Source organism: Hippopotamus amphibius, chromosome 14 (assembly GCF_030028045.1).
Source record: "Hippopotamus amphibius kiboko isolate mHipAmp2 chromosome 14, mHipAmp2.hap2, whole genome shotgun sequence".
Lineage (NCBI taxonomy): Eukaryota > Metazoa > Chordata > Mammalia > Artiodactyla > Hippopotamidae > Hippopotamus > Hippopotamus amphibius.
The window spans coordinates 55,766,303-55,779,847 of record NC_080199.1 but is presented as its reverse complement, the minus strand read 5'-3'; the positions used below and the strand labels follow the sequence as shown (position 1 = coordinate 55,779,847).

Sequence of the window (13,545 nt, the reverse complement as noted above, 5' to 3'; positions counted from 1 at the left end):
CACTCCGTGCGCCAAAGCAGCAAGCACATGTGTGTTGCAGGGGAGGGGAGGGCGGTCCAACCAGGGCAGTGAGAGAGCTCTTTACCTGAGAGGAAATCTTCCCCAGAAACCTCCTGATTTTCTTACATCTTGGGTCGCATACCTTCCCCTAGACCAGTCACTGGCAGAGAGGAATGGGATGGCTGGGCTTCATCCCAGCTCACCATGGTTCATCTGACTTCTGTTTAAAAAGGAGAAAGAGGGAGTGGACGTTGGCAGCTACAAGCGTCCGCTGCGCCACACCTCGTCTCCAGCTGGAAAATGAGAATCAGCTGTGTCGTCCAGTCATTCCTCCAAGAGCCAACTTTCCTTCCAAGATTATATTCTGGCTATTTATATCATTTTACTGACGGTTTTTAAAAATCATGAGTTTGAGGAGGAACCTAAAATATATGGGCCTTGCCTAGAATTACAGGGCTTTCATGAGTCATGTTTCTTCCCTGCTCTGACTTTGGGTTGCTTTACTCTGGGACATTTTTATGAATTAGAATTTACAAGATCTGTGTTTTTTCCATTTTGATTCATATGAAAGAGGATAACAGTTTTTAGGATTACAGCACACTTATCTAGAAGGAAGTAGGTCGTGTCAGCTATGAGAAACACATCAGAGACCTTAGCATGTGTGTCAGTTTGCATCAACAGTTGTCAGAGTCCATGATATTTTGTGGTTTGGGAAAAATTTTGATCCATTTAAGTGAATCCAGTAGGGTCTATTTCAGTAACTGGATTGACTTACTAGAGCTCTTTCTAGATGAAACCAACCCTCCAAGGAAATGCATTCCAGGTCCTTCTCAACACACACTTCAAAGAATTCAGCAGTTTATCAACTTTCTGAATGGCCAGAGGCTCTATAGCATCCTTCTGTCCCCAGGAAATAAGCTTCCTCAAATGATGATAGGCCTTCCCTAGTATCTGTTCCAGTTCCTGTCCTGGGTTGGACTGCCCTAGACTTCCTGCCTTGTACCTTTCATGAATCATTGTCAGTTCATGTAAGAGACGCCCTGAAATGGCTGTGGAAACTGCTTGTCAGATGAGCTCCTCCCACCCACCTAGAGAAATAAACTCCTGTGAGTAGAGTGGCATTCATAAAATGACACAGGATTAGATAAACTCCCCAAGTGCCTTGCTTTTAAGTCAGTATCCTTGGAATTTTATGGTATGTGTTTCTGAAATAAATCAGGTTTGGGCCGATGATTGTTTTTCTCAGGAATTTGTCAATTTTTGAAACATCTCTAGGCTCCCATTTGAGGTTGGTGTGGAACCGCCTTGCTATAGGCAATGTGAGCCATGCCATTTCCCAGCAGATGGCCTGGCAAGACACACAGGTGGCAAAGAACACACTGGTTCCTTTCTGCCCAGAAAGTTCATAGCAAATTTTCTGCCTCCCTGTTGGCCCATTATAGGTGTCTGCAATTTTAAGAGTGTGATTTTGGAGGTAGTTGAGGGGGGCTATTTGACAGGCTTTTTCTTTTGCTTTGTGCCGTCACTTTCAGTACTTGTTCTTAAAAGACTATTCTCTTACAGCAGAATAACTGAATTGCGGTGAAATGTCTAAAGGAGATTGCTTTTTGATGAGAGTAAAGTTACTAGGCACATAAGACTTTGCTTTCTATACCTCTCCTGAAGTTCTTTTATTTATTTATTCATTTATGTGTTTATTTGCTTTTATTGAAGTATAGTTGATTTACAATGTTGTGTTAATTTCTGCTGTACAGCAAAGCGACTCAGTTATATGCATATATACATTCTTTTTTATATTCTTTTCCGTTATGGTTTATCCCAGGATATGGAATATAGTTCCCTGTGCGATACAGCAGGACCTTGTTGTTTACCCATTCTGTATGTAAGAGTTTGCAACTACTAACCCCAAACTCCCAATCCATCCCTGCCCCACCCCCATCCCTTGTCAACCACAGTCTATTCTCTGTCTGAGTCTATTTCTCTTTTGTAGGTAAGTTCATTTGTGCCACATTTTAGATTCCACATATAAGTGATATCATATGGTATTTGTCTTTCTCTTTCTGACTTACTTCACTTAGTATGATAATCTCTGGTTGCATCCATGTTGCTGCAAATGGCATTATTTCGTTCTTTTTTTATGGCTGAGTAATATTCCATTGTATACATGTACTGCATCTTCTTTATCCATTCATCTGTCAGTGGACATTTAGGTTGTTTCCATGTGTTGGCTATTGTGAATAGTGCTGCTGTGAACATAGGTCTTTTAGAATTCTTATGGTCAGTATACATATTTTAATCTTACATTGCCTCTAGAAAAGTTGGAAAGTGGTGACAGGTTTGGGGGACAGTATTTTAAATATTCATTTATTCTCTAAATGTTGCTAACTATTCTGCATAGTTTAATTAAAAAAAGAAGAAATGTATTTTCACCCATTTTTTGAGCACGATTATATGTGTGGAATTCATATCAATTGTCATCTCCTGGCTGCTAAATTTTAAAGTATGCTGAAGTTATGGCAAAAACTCTGTTAATGCTGCCAAAGCTAAGGGAAGAAAGGTCTGGTTAATTAAAATCTCTTTATGATGTCATAACATTTGAAATGAACTAGTCTGGACATAAGACAGTAGAAGTTATGTTGATTTCATTCTTTTTTTTTTTTTATAAACTTTATTTATTTATTTGGCAGCCCTGGGTCTTAGTTATGGCACGTGAGATCTTCATTGCTGAGTGTGGGATCTTTGTTGCAGCATACAGGATCTTTTTTTTTTTTTTTCAGTAGCAGCATGTGACCTCTTAGGTGCAGCATGTGGGATCTAGTTCCCTAACTAGGGATCGCACCAAGGCCCCCTGCATTAGGAACTCGGAATCTTAGCCACTGGACCACCAGGGAAGTCCCTGAATTCATTCTCAATAGCCATTTTATTTGCAAAGGCCTTAAGTTACCTACCTACTTTCGTTAATCCTAACATCCAGAATGAAAAGTCCACTTACTAACAAGGAATGGGTCAGCTCTCAAGACTGATCCGACATCATGCTTCAAGACTGTTTGCGAGCTCCCCTGCTCCACTGTAAGCAATTCAAGGGCAGTGGCCAATCCTCCGTGGCTTTTGTAGGCCCCATGGTATGTCAGATGATGTTCTGCCGGTACATTTTCCGTAAGTCTTATTTGGACAAATAAATAAATATCAATATTTGATCTGGTCTGCCTGAAAATCATTACATTTGGGGGCAGGCTCAGAGGGTACGTGGATGTAACTGCTTCAAGTTCTTTTCACTGTGGAGTAATATCTACTGAGCTGACTGCTGGGATGCAGTTCCTGTGTGGTTATCGGTCCTTTTGGTGAATCTGTGCTGAATTAAATTAGGGACCAGTGAAGGAGCCACAGGCTCTCGAAGAGGAAATCTAGAGTGACGCTTATTCTGTTTGATTTGCAAGAACAGTAAAACAAGTTTTAAAACCGAGATGAACTAGGAGAGCTATAAATACCGTAATAAAATTAAACTGTGTCCAGAAAATAAATAAGCAGTTTTCAGTGTCTGTGTGTATAACATACATCACTGAAGCACACAGAGATACATTTTCTGTTTTTCTTTTCCATATATTTTATATAAAGTGGCATTTCTCTCAGGAATGGGATTTCTCGGAAAATTAAATAGCTAAATGTATATCTGCTGTGACTCGGCTGGACCAGCCAGGCAGTGATCCTTTTAAACCATTAAGAGAGTGTCAGTCTCTGGTGAGATCCAGTTTCCCTGCTTCTGGTGGGTCTTCTTTATGTAAATGCTCAAGGCTCATATTCTGTGCTAGGAGAATTCTGAAGCTGTAACCCAGTCCAGCTCCTTTCTTTTTTTTTAAGAATATTTTTAAAAATTAAATTTGTCTCCTTCCCAGCTAAATGGTTGTAAACTCCGGTGAAATTTTTGCCAGACACTAACAGCATCGATTGTGTCCTGTGGTCTGACATCAAGCGATACCTTAAGGACTTAGGGGGAAACAATTCTTCTTTCTATCCTGCAGTTCCCCGTGTTGGTCACGGAGAATGCTAATGTCTTATGTCTTCACTTTTAGATAACAATCGACAGAGAGAGCGGTGAAGACGTGAGTTCCCCCAAACACGGGAAGGAGGACCCAGACAACAGGCCGCACGTGGGCGGCAACACTTGGGCTGGCGGCACAGGTTCGTAGCACGGCATTCTCCTGGGTCGGGCTTCCAGAGACGTCGCAAGCCCGTGTGGACAGCACGCGAGCCCCAAGGAGGCTCAGGAATCAGCTTGCCTTCTCTGCCACCCCCGTTAGTTGGCTGGAGTGTGCCTTTGCTCTCTGTCCCAACATGACATCAAGAAACAGAAAAACCCTGGCATTTGGAGTCTGGCAGGCTCTGCTACCTTCTTTTTCTTTTTTTTAAGCTCTTTATTGGAGTATAATTACTTTATACTATTGTGCCAGTTTCTGCTGTACAACAAAGTGAATACGCTGTATTTATACATATATCCCCACATCCCTTCCCTCCCAGGACTCCCTCCCACGCTCCCTATCCCACCCCTCCCACCCATCATCGAGCTGATCTCCCTGTGCGATGCAGCAGCTTCCCACGAGCCATCTATTTTGCATTTGGTAGTGTATATATGTCAGTGCTACTCTCTCACGTCACCCCAGCTTCCCCTCCCCCCTCCCCCCTCCCCCCGCCCCCTGTGTCCTCAAGTCCGTTCTCTGCATCTGCATCTTTATTCTTGCCCTGTCACTGGGTTCATCAGTACTATTTTTTTTAGATTCTGTATCTATGAGTTAGCATACGGTATTTGTTTCTTTCTGTCTTACTGCACTCTGTATGACAGACTCTAGGTCCATCCACCTCACTACAAATAACTCAGTTTCATTCCTTTTTATGGCTAATATTCCATTGTATATATGTGCCACATCTTCTTTATCCATTCATCTGTTGATGGGCATTTAGGTTGCTTCCATGTCCTGGCTATTGTAAATAGTGCTGCAGTGAACATTGTGGTACATGTATCTTTTTGGATTATGGTGTTCTCAGGGTATATGCCCAGGAGTGGGATTGCTGGGTCATATGGTAGCTCTGTTTTTAGTTTTTTAAGGAACTTCCATACTGTTTTCCATAGCTGCTGTACCAATTTACATTCCCACCAACAGTGCAGGAGGGTTCCCTTTTCTCCACACCCTCTCCAGCATTTATTGTTTCTAGATATTTTGGTGATGGCCATTCTCACCGGTGTGAGGTGATACCTCACTGTGGCTTTGACTTGCATTTCTCTAATAATTAGTGTCCTACTGGGGTTACTTTATCCATAAAAGGGGCATAATATTAACTGCCTCACAACCTTGTGGTGAGGATTCAATGAGATTATGATTGTAAAGCGCTGAGCTCAAGACCTGGCATGAAGAATGTATTCATTAAAAGTGTTAATCCCCTCTTTGAAATTCCATGCCCTTGGGATCATGCCAGAAATCGACAGTAAATTCTTTCTTGACCAGCTGATTTTGAAAAGAAATGGTCCTTGTCCTCCACATCTCCAAAGTGTGTGTTAAGGATGCAGGGTTTTGAGATAAGAGAGGTGGCTGTGGTCTGAACCAATGGCTGGGGTCCACTGCTTCCTCTTGGCTGCCTGACGAGAGCATTGTTCCCACAACTGCTGCCTTCCTCTTTCCTCCGTGGAAGCTGGAGCAGACACATCTGCAGGGCCGCAGGAATAGGGCCAGACTGTGCGTACTGTCTGATCTTATCGCGGCCGTGAGCAGTGCTGGCATGAGCTCCGTTCTTTGCCTTCCCTGAGGATGGTCTGTGCCTCTTGGCCTTGACAGCCTCGGGAGGAAACGGGTTTCTGTGCTTGGACAATGTGCTATCAAATAGGCCTGTGGACTCCTTGCCTGCTCTGTTTATTCACCAAGCATCAGCTTGAAAGAAAGGATATTTTTAGAAAGGTCCTTTGATCTGGAAGTTAGTGTCAAGGCAGCAAGATTTAATCCACGTGGAATGCATTGTGGGACAAGCTGGCCAGATGCAGGTTTTCCAGCGTGTTATTCAGCTTGTGTCTCCTAGCTCACATGTCTGTCCAGGCTGGGGACCCTGCGTTTGCTTCCCCCAGCCTCTCTTTTTCAATTTATCAAGGCTCTTAGCTGCAATTCTTTTTCTCTGTGTCACTCTCTTCCCTCAGAATTCTCTACTTAGAATTGAACTCAGCTCTGACCCAACAAGTCATCTGATTCCTTTTTCATCATCAGAATCCCTCCATTGCCTCTCTCCCCCTTATCTTAACAGACTTGGGATGTTCAAGGTTAGCGTCAAGATTATACCTTGATGTCTAGACTCTCTGGCAAGCATCTTCATTTAAGCAGTTCAAATTAAAAGCTCTTGGAGGTGGAGATCGTAAAGAGCTCTGTCCTCACACTCTCTTCACCCCCGTCTGACTTTGCCAAGGGACTGAGCTATCCCATGTTGACCGTCACTCACACCGGCCTCTACACACTTGTGTGTCCTTTCCTCCTTTCACCAAAAACAATGTCACCTCAGCACCTGGGAAGTTTTAAGCTCTTAATTCATGACCTACCCGTACCTAAGGAGCGCCTCCAGGAGGAAGGGAGTCAGGTCCCAGAAACCTGGCTCTGTATCTCATCATCACTGTCCAATTACCAGTCCCCTCTGCCTATAGGCCATCCACAAGTGACAGCCAGGAATCACACACATCCAAGACGGAATTTTCCACCAGCATTTTCTAAATAAAAATGAAATAAGATGTGTTGGAATCAAAGGATTAAAATACTATAATTAATAGGCTGTTCTCATGGTATTTCCCAAAAGGAAACGACCTACCTGGACTTTGATAGGGGAAGCAGAGCATGCTGAGTTCCTGCTTTTCACTTACGACACCAATTAAGACGTCAAGGGAGAAAAGAAAAGTGTAGCATAATTTAACCAAAGCCTTCAAAATTTCCACTTTATGAAACTTAGAAATGACTTCATTCTAGGTGACTGGTAGTTGTATGAATAATAGTAAGAACAAGCTCTTGTTTTGTGACCTATACTGTTCTGAACATTTTATCCTCGTGATAATCCCATGAAGTAAATAGTATTAGTTTCCCCATTTTACAGGTGAAGAGACTGAGATGCAGAGAAGTTAAGGAACTTCCCTCAAGGACACATGAGTAGTGCATTGGAACCAGGATTCAAACTCAGGCAGTCTGACTTAACTATACAATGTGGTACTATATAATACTACTATACTAATTTATACTATACTATACTATAATACACAATATTACGCTGCCCCTCCAATATTGGATTCTCTTCTAAGTTCCCAAGTTATTTGTGGATGAACAAAAGAAACTGATTGTTAGTGTTTTAATCATTATAAAGCAGGAGTAATAAATTGGTAGCCCAGGGGCCAAATCTAGCCAATATATGTATTTTGGAGGTCAGTGTAGTGTTTTAAAATAATTTGAATTGAATGTTTTTAGACAAGGCAAGTCTTCTCTAATTAGCCAAGTTCTCACCACTTCTTAAAATATTACCTACCTAATCTTCTAGGCATTTAATTTATATTAAAAGTTATACAATATTACATAATGCACATTTATAAGCATATAAACTTGAATTTGTATTTAAAAACCGTCCTGAAGCTGGCAGTGTTTATCTGCTGTATGGTATTCTAAGCTAAAAGTCAAAGTTAGTATAAAAATTGGCTTCTAATCTCGGCTCAGCCACTGATATGAGGTCATGAGTAGGTTGCTTCACCTCTGCATTATTTTTATCATTTGCAAAACAGAGGTAACAGTGTCTGTAGCCTGGCCATCTTTCTTTTATTTTAAGGAAAAGTGAGGTTACATGTGAGGGAAGAGGAGTGTGGTTCATTTAATTAACAAATAAAGGGCCTCCTAGGTGGTGCAGTGGTTAAGCATCCGCCTGCCAATGCAGGGGACACGGGTTCGATCCCTGCTCCAGGAAGATCCCACGTGCTGCAGAGCAACTAAACCCGTGCGCCACAACTATTGAGCCTGCACTTTAGAGCCCGTGAGCCACAACTGTTGAGCCCACGTGCTGCAACTACTGAAGCCCACGCACCTAGAGCCCATGCTCCGCAACAAGAGAAGCCACGGCAATGAGGAGCCCGCGCACCACAACGAAGAGTAGCCCCCACTCACCGCAACTAAAGAAAGCCCGCGCACAGCAAAAAAAGACCCAACACAGCCAATAAAATAAATAAAAAACCAACCAAACAAAAAAAACCAAATATATACTAAGTATTTACGATATTCAGGCCTCTTATAGGCACAGAGCTACAAAGACATGTAAAATATAACCCCGTTCACGCTATAGGTGGCAAGAAAAGAAAACTAAATTTTAAAGAATAAAAACAGTGCACGGGAGTATTGATCCCTGTGAGGTAACGTCATCAGGTGCGGCATCACGGAATTTGGGCCAAGCCTTGAAATATGGGTGGGATTGGCTGGCTGCAGGAAAAGCAAAGCATTCTTGATACACGGATGCCCTGTGTTTCCGAAAGAAAGTCACGTGAATATTTAATTACTAGTTAAGTACAACTAACATACTGCACGGGACTGCCTTAAAGCCATGATCTGACTTTTGCTCTGTCGTCTGGATCAAACTGATCACCTGGACTTTCATGGTTTCCTTCCAGGGGGAAGAGACACTGCAGGTCTGGGCGGCAAAGGAGGTCCTTACCGGCTGGATGCAGGCCATGCCGTGTACCAGGTCTCTGAGGCTGAGAAAGATGCCGTTCCCGAGGAGGTGAAGAGAGCTGCGAGGGAGATGGGCCAGAGAGCATTTCAGCAGAGGTGCGTGGTCCCCATTGCATCCGGAGCAGCGCTGGCTGCTGTGGTGAAGTGTCAGGGGGACCCTGAGTAGACCCAGGCGTGTGTGCGCCTCCACCTCACGCAGCAACTTGGACCCACAGACTGAAATCCACAGCCGCCCCCCTTCCAGTGGAGCCAGCTGAGTGAACCTAAGTCCCCGCTCTTTCTACTCGGGCCCTTTTAAATGTATTGATTCCATATGACCATGCAGAGGAAGGACTTGAGCAAGTTAGAAAGTAAAGCCAAAGGCATTTCTCTTTGTAGAAACTAAAGGTCAAATCATTCCATCCACATCTGTTCCCAGGCCACACAGGGAATGCAGATAACGCTACGTGATGGTCCCTTCCTGCCCTTAGGAATCTTATCGATTTATGTGGCGACAGGACTAGTGTACACACACACACACACTCTCTTTCTCTCTCACACACATTCACACTCACATACACCCCGGTTTAGTGCTAAAGTCACGTGGCACGGAGGCTGTGCCCTCTGGCAGTGCAGAGAAGGGTGAGGTCCATGGGCTGATGTGAGGTGAGGCCTGAGCTCAGCCAGTATTTGGACATTCCAGGAAGGGAAAACTAAGTGAGCAGAGGCACCAGGGTAGGGTGAGCGGAGTGACGATGGTGGAGAAAGCCAGCTCGCCTGTGCAGGATAAAGGGTACCCGCTGGGGATGCTGGGGCTGAGGTTGACCACAGAGCCCCTGTCAGTGGGCAGAGGCCTTGAAATCCAGGCCGACCAGCCTGTAGCTTTCAGACATTCTGGAACCATCCGGAGCCGCTTTGATTGGAACCACCTAAAAAATGAGAAGAATCGACATGACACTTTCACTAGACATCCACGTGTGTTCTTCAGCTAAAAGTAAAAAACACCAGAGGACCAGCAAGATCTCCTTCAGGATTGAGGACGTGGGTCGTGGTCTGGGGGGCAGATTTACATCACTGCGCTCAATGAAAGGAGCAGGGTGCAGTTCAGAAAAAGCATACTCCAGTGTATGTGAGTTCCAAAATTCCTCCCACACAGGACATCTGGTTTTCCATTACGTGCTGTGCTTACACATCCTGCAAGTAAACAGTCCAGAACAATGGGGACAAAAATGCAGGTCCCTCCTGCCCCACCCTTAGGAAAGCCTGCAAGCCTTACGACCCTGGTGTACGCAGCAGGTAGATAAGACAAGAGTCACTCCCAGCCCTTCTGCCGGCTTCCCCAGAGACCACGGACAATTGATTTATCCTCACGGGGCGTCAGTTTGTTCTTCTGATGGTGACTCCCCTCTCCCTTCCTCTCAGAGAGGTTAGGAGTTCAAATCACTACGTTAGGAATGAAAGCAGTTTAAACTTCTCGAAAAAGGATGGGAAGAAACCTATAATGCAAAGGCTTGTTAGAATTAAAATCTGGCTCTACATTTCATATAAACAATAAATTTTTATTTAGGAAAAGAACCAAATAAGTAGATACACATCATCTTCTCCTCCCCAACCAATGAGTTCCTACTGCTTCCACGCTGACAACCTCACAAGTCCTATCTCAATTTTTGTGTAAGTGGACAAGTGGATAGAGTAGCTCACAGGGAGGCAGAAGGACCTGTAAGTAGTGCTTGGGTACAAGTACACAGCCCCTTCTCTGATTTCCATGATAGAGGCTGAGGAACCTGGTTCTATTAAGGGCCATTGCCCCACAGCGGAAAGAAATTAAGGAGCATCTGTGATAATAAAGCAACTAAAGTTAGTGGATATAAGGGAGGAAAGAGAAAAAGTGGAGAAGGGAGTGAAAAAACCATACATCTCTACTAAATGCTGCAGAGAAGAATCCAAGTCCAAGTGAAAGAATACCAGGAGGTGGTTGAAACACAGAGGAGGTAGACAAAGGGATGAGAAAGAAGAGGATGAGATAAAAGCACATGGAGACCCTGAGAAAGACAGAAAACACACAGAAAAATGTTGCTTTCTACTTTCACGTAGTAATAGTCCCATTTGATGAGTATTTGATTTAGTACTGCTAAAGATATTTCTAAGACTTTTTATTATGAAACTTCTCAAACATAATAAATGTAGAGAGAAACATATGATGAACCCTAGGGATCTGTTTCCTTGACTTCAAGAAGGAAAATCTGACTCCATTTCTTGTCCCCACCCCTGGGTAATTTTGAAGCTAACTCAAGATTTTCTATCTTTTCATTATAAATATTTCAGAGTGTACCTCTGAAAGATTTTATTTAAAAAATAAAAACAATATTATATGTCTTTAAAAAGTAATCATTCTTCACTGTCATCTAATAGTTTTGAAGCTGTTTTGCAATTCTAGGTATATACAGAATGTGGTCAAGTCCCTCCATTTATGCTTTTATAGCACCCTGTACCTTTTCTCCATCATTCTTAGCACTCCTTCTCCTTATGTTATTATTTGCGTAAATAGTTGATTTCTTCTCCACTGACTTCAAGCTCCTTGAGGGCAGGGTGTTTTGTGCTCTAGTGTATCCCAGCACCCACACCCAGAGCCTGGCACATGGCAAGCATTTGTGGAATGAATAATACATACGTGCTCACAAGTAATGGTATCACCCTTTCATACTTAATTAAGAGACTAGCTAAAACCAGACTGACAGCCAGACCTGTCCATCAGCCTTAAGGTCCACCATATTGCCTTGAAGAGCCTAATTCAACCGATGGGTTCTCAAAGTTATCAATATAGCATTTAGTTAGCATTCATTTGTATGTGGACTTCAGCTGGATACATGTTCCTGCATATCAAGAACTGATTAACTCAGGAAGAGTAACAGAGATAGGCAAGCGTAAGACAGGCATAAAGTGGAACTGAAACATTAAACCAATAAACATGAATGAAATAAATGGCGAGGTACTTTTACATGCTTGGAGAAGCGTTTAAGGTGGGCACCAACTGTGGAAATTGTACCCACTACCATTTGCAAAACTAATCAGCCCTACACAGTAGATCTCAGCTTATGTTTGTTTTCCTCATAATTGATCCAAAATTATAGTATTTAAGTCTGACCTTTACGAAAAAGTAAAATGAGAACTTAAATTCCCAGACTCTTACGTAACAATAAATATACCCTTTAAGAATATACTGTGCCAACAAAGTGCAGTCAGTCCGCATAGATTACTAGGATGTGAAGCAGCTGTGCCCTGCAGTTTTGATGAGGGTTAAAGCAGCAGAAAGACATATTTTCAGCTAGCTTTGTGGGCTTGAGAGTATTAGCACTGGGAGTATTGTCTGATTCAGAGGCTAAAATTTCCTATTTTCTTTCCCTGCTCCCTGCTTCGGTCTTCATCTTTGAGAATGTTATCAGCTTTGAACACCTTGTAGGTGATCTTTGTGAAAGCTAACACAGCTTGGAATATGATTTCCAGATTTCTTCATAATTAGAACAACATGTGGTATGTTTGGGGTGCAACCCAATTGCGCCAGAGGTATCGCTGTAGCTGGAATTAATTCTGGTCTCTCTACAAAGACCAGTCTGCCTGAGGTGACTTACCAGCTGCCTGGCTCCTTCCTTGATGTGAGTGTGTGTGTGTGTGTGTGTGTGTGTTTCCCCTGCTAAGGACAAGCTATGCCTATATTTTTTTCTAATCTCCCTTCTTTGCAAAAGTACTAATCTTCCTTCTTTGGGAGAGAGCATATTGGCCTCCTAGGAATGAAGGGGGTTGATTGCATATCCTGAAGTGTTCACTGTGCCCAGCTTCTGTCAGGCTTGACACTTGAGACATATCTTAATCTAATGAAAATTTATAGAGAGGTTTAAGAGATTGCCAAAACTGCACATAAGAGGTATTGTTGAGAGGTCAAGTCCTATACATATATTCCTTTTTGTCCTTCAGAGCAGAGAGTAAATTAGATTTAGAAGGGCACCTTGGCCTGTCACCTCAGGAAATGACCATTCAGATATTATTTACCTTTCAGGTGTTTACCTTTTGATAGCCAGTGTTTTCAAAGTGTTATCCAACAGCATTTATTGAGTGCTGCTAGGTGCCAGGGTTTGTGCTGGAGATTCTAAGAAAAAATAAGACACATTCCTTCCCCCAGAGGATTAGAAGAGAGAATATCAGAGTATATCACACGTAGTAAAGGTGTTTTTTCATTAAATTTTGGGTTCAGGTGTACACACACGTGTGTGTACCTGCATTTGTGTTTACTGGATTGCAATGTAAAGCTTATTCCCTATCGTGGAAAATAAAGTTTGAAAAACACTGTGATAGGGCAAAAGAGACATATATTAAAAGCAATAACGCGTATAGCTTTCATAGTAGATAACTGTGGAAGATATGTGAAAGAGAATGATCATGAAAGGATCGGGTAAGACTTCATAGGACGTGACTTCTGAGCTGGGTCTTGACACCTAAGGTTGCGCTAGCTACCCCAGCCAGGCGGTAGGGCAGGAATCGCATGTCTGCCCCCACAGCGGTGTAAACATTATGTGATTCTAATAAGCCTCTAGTGCTCTGCCCTGTGATGGATGAATTCTTCCCAGCGTTCAGCCAGACATGGAGGAACAGAGACCATTCATCCTCATTGCACATTTGGGGGTTCTGTTTCAGCCGAAGGCAAGAAAAATATACTCTTTTTTTTTTCATTTGTTTAAAATTATTTATTTATTTATTAGCTGCATTGGGTCTTCGTTGCTGTGTGCGGGCTTTCTCTAGCTGTGGCAAGTGGGGGCTACTCTTCGTTGTGGAGTGCAGACTTCTCAGCGTG

General features: G+C 42.9%; 1 protein-coding gene across 1 annotated transcript in view; it reads left to right on the top strand.

The window, feature by feature from the left end:
* The window catches only part of VWA8 (von Willebrand factor A domain containing 8), a 340,198-nt gene that overhangs the window by 283,028 nt on the left and 43,625 nt on the right, over positions 1–13,545 (top strand). Inside the window, exons 38-39 of the mRNA XM_057707109.1 lie at positions 4,071–4,179; positions 8,660–8,816. Coding sequence (XP_057563092.1) covers positions 4,071–4,179; positions 8,660–8,816 — 266 coding nt within the window. The remainder of the gene's footprint in view (positions 1–4,070; positions 4,180–8,659; positions 8,817–13,545) is intronic.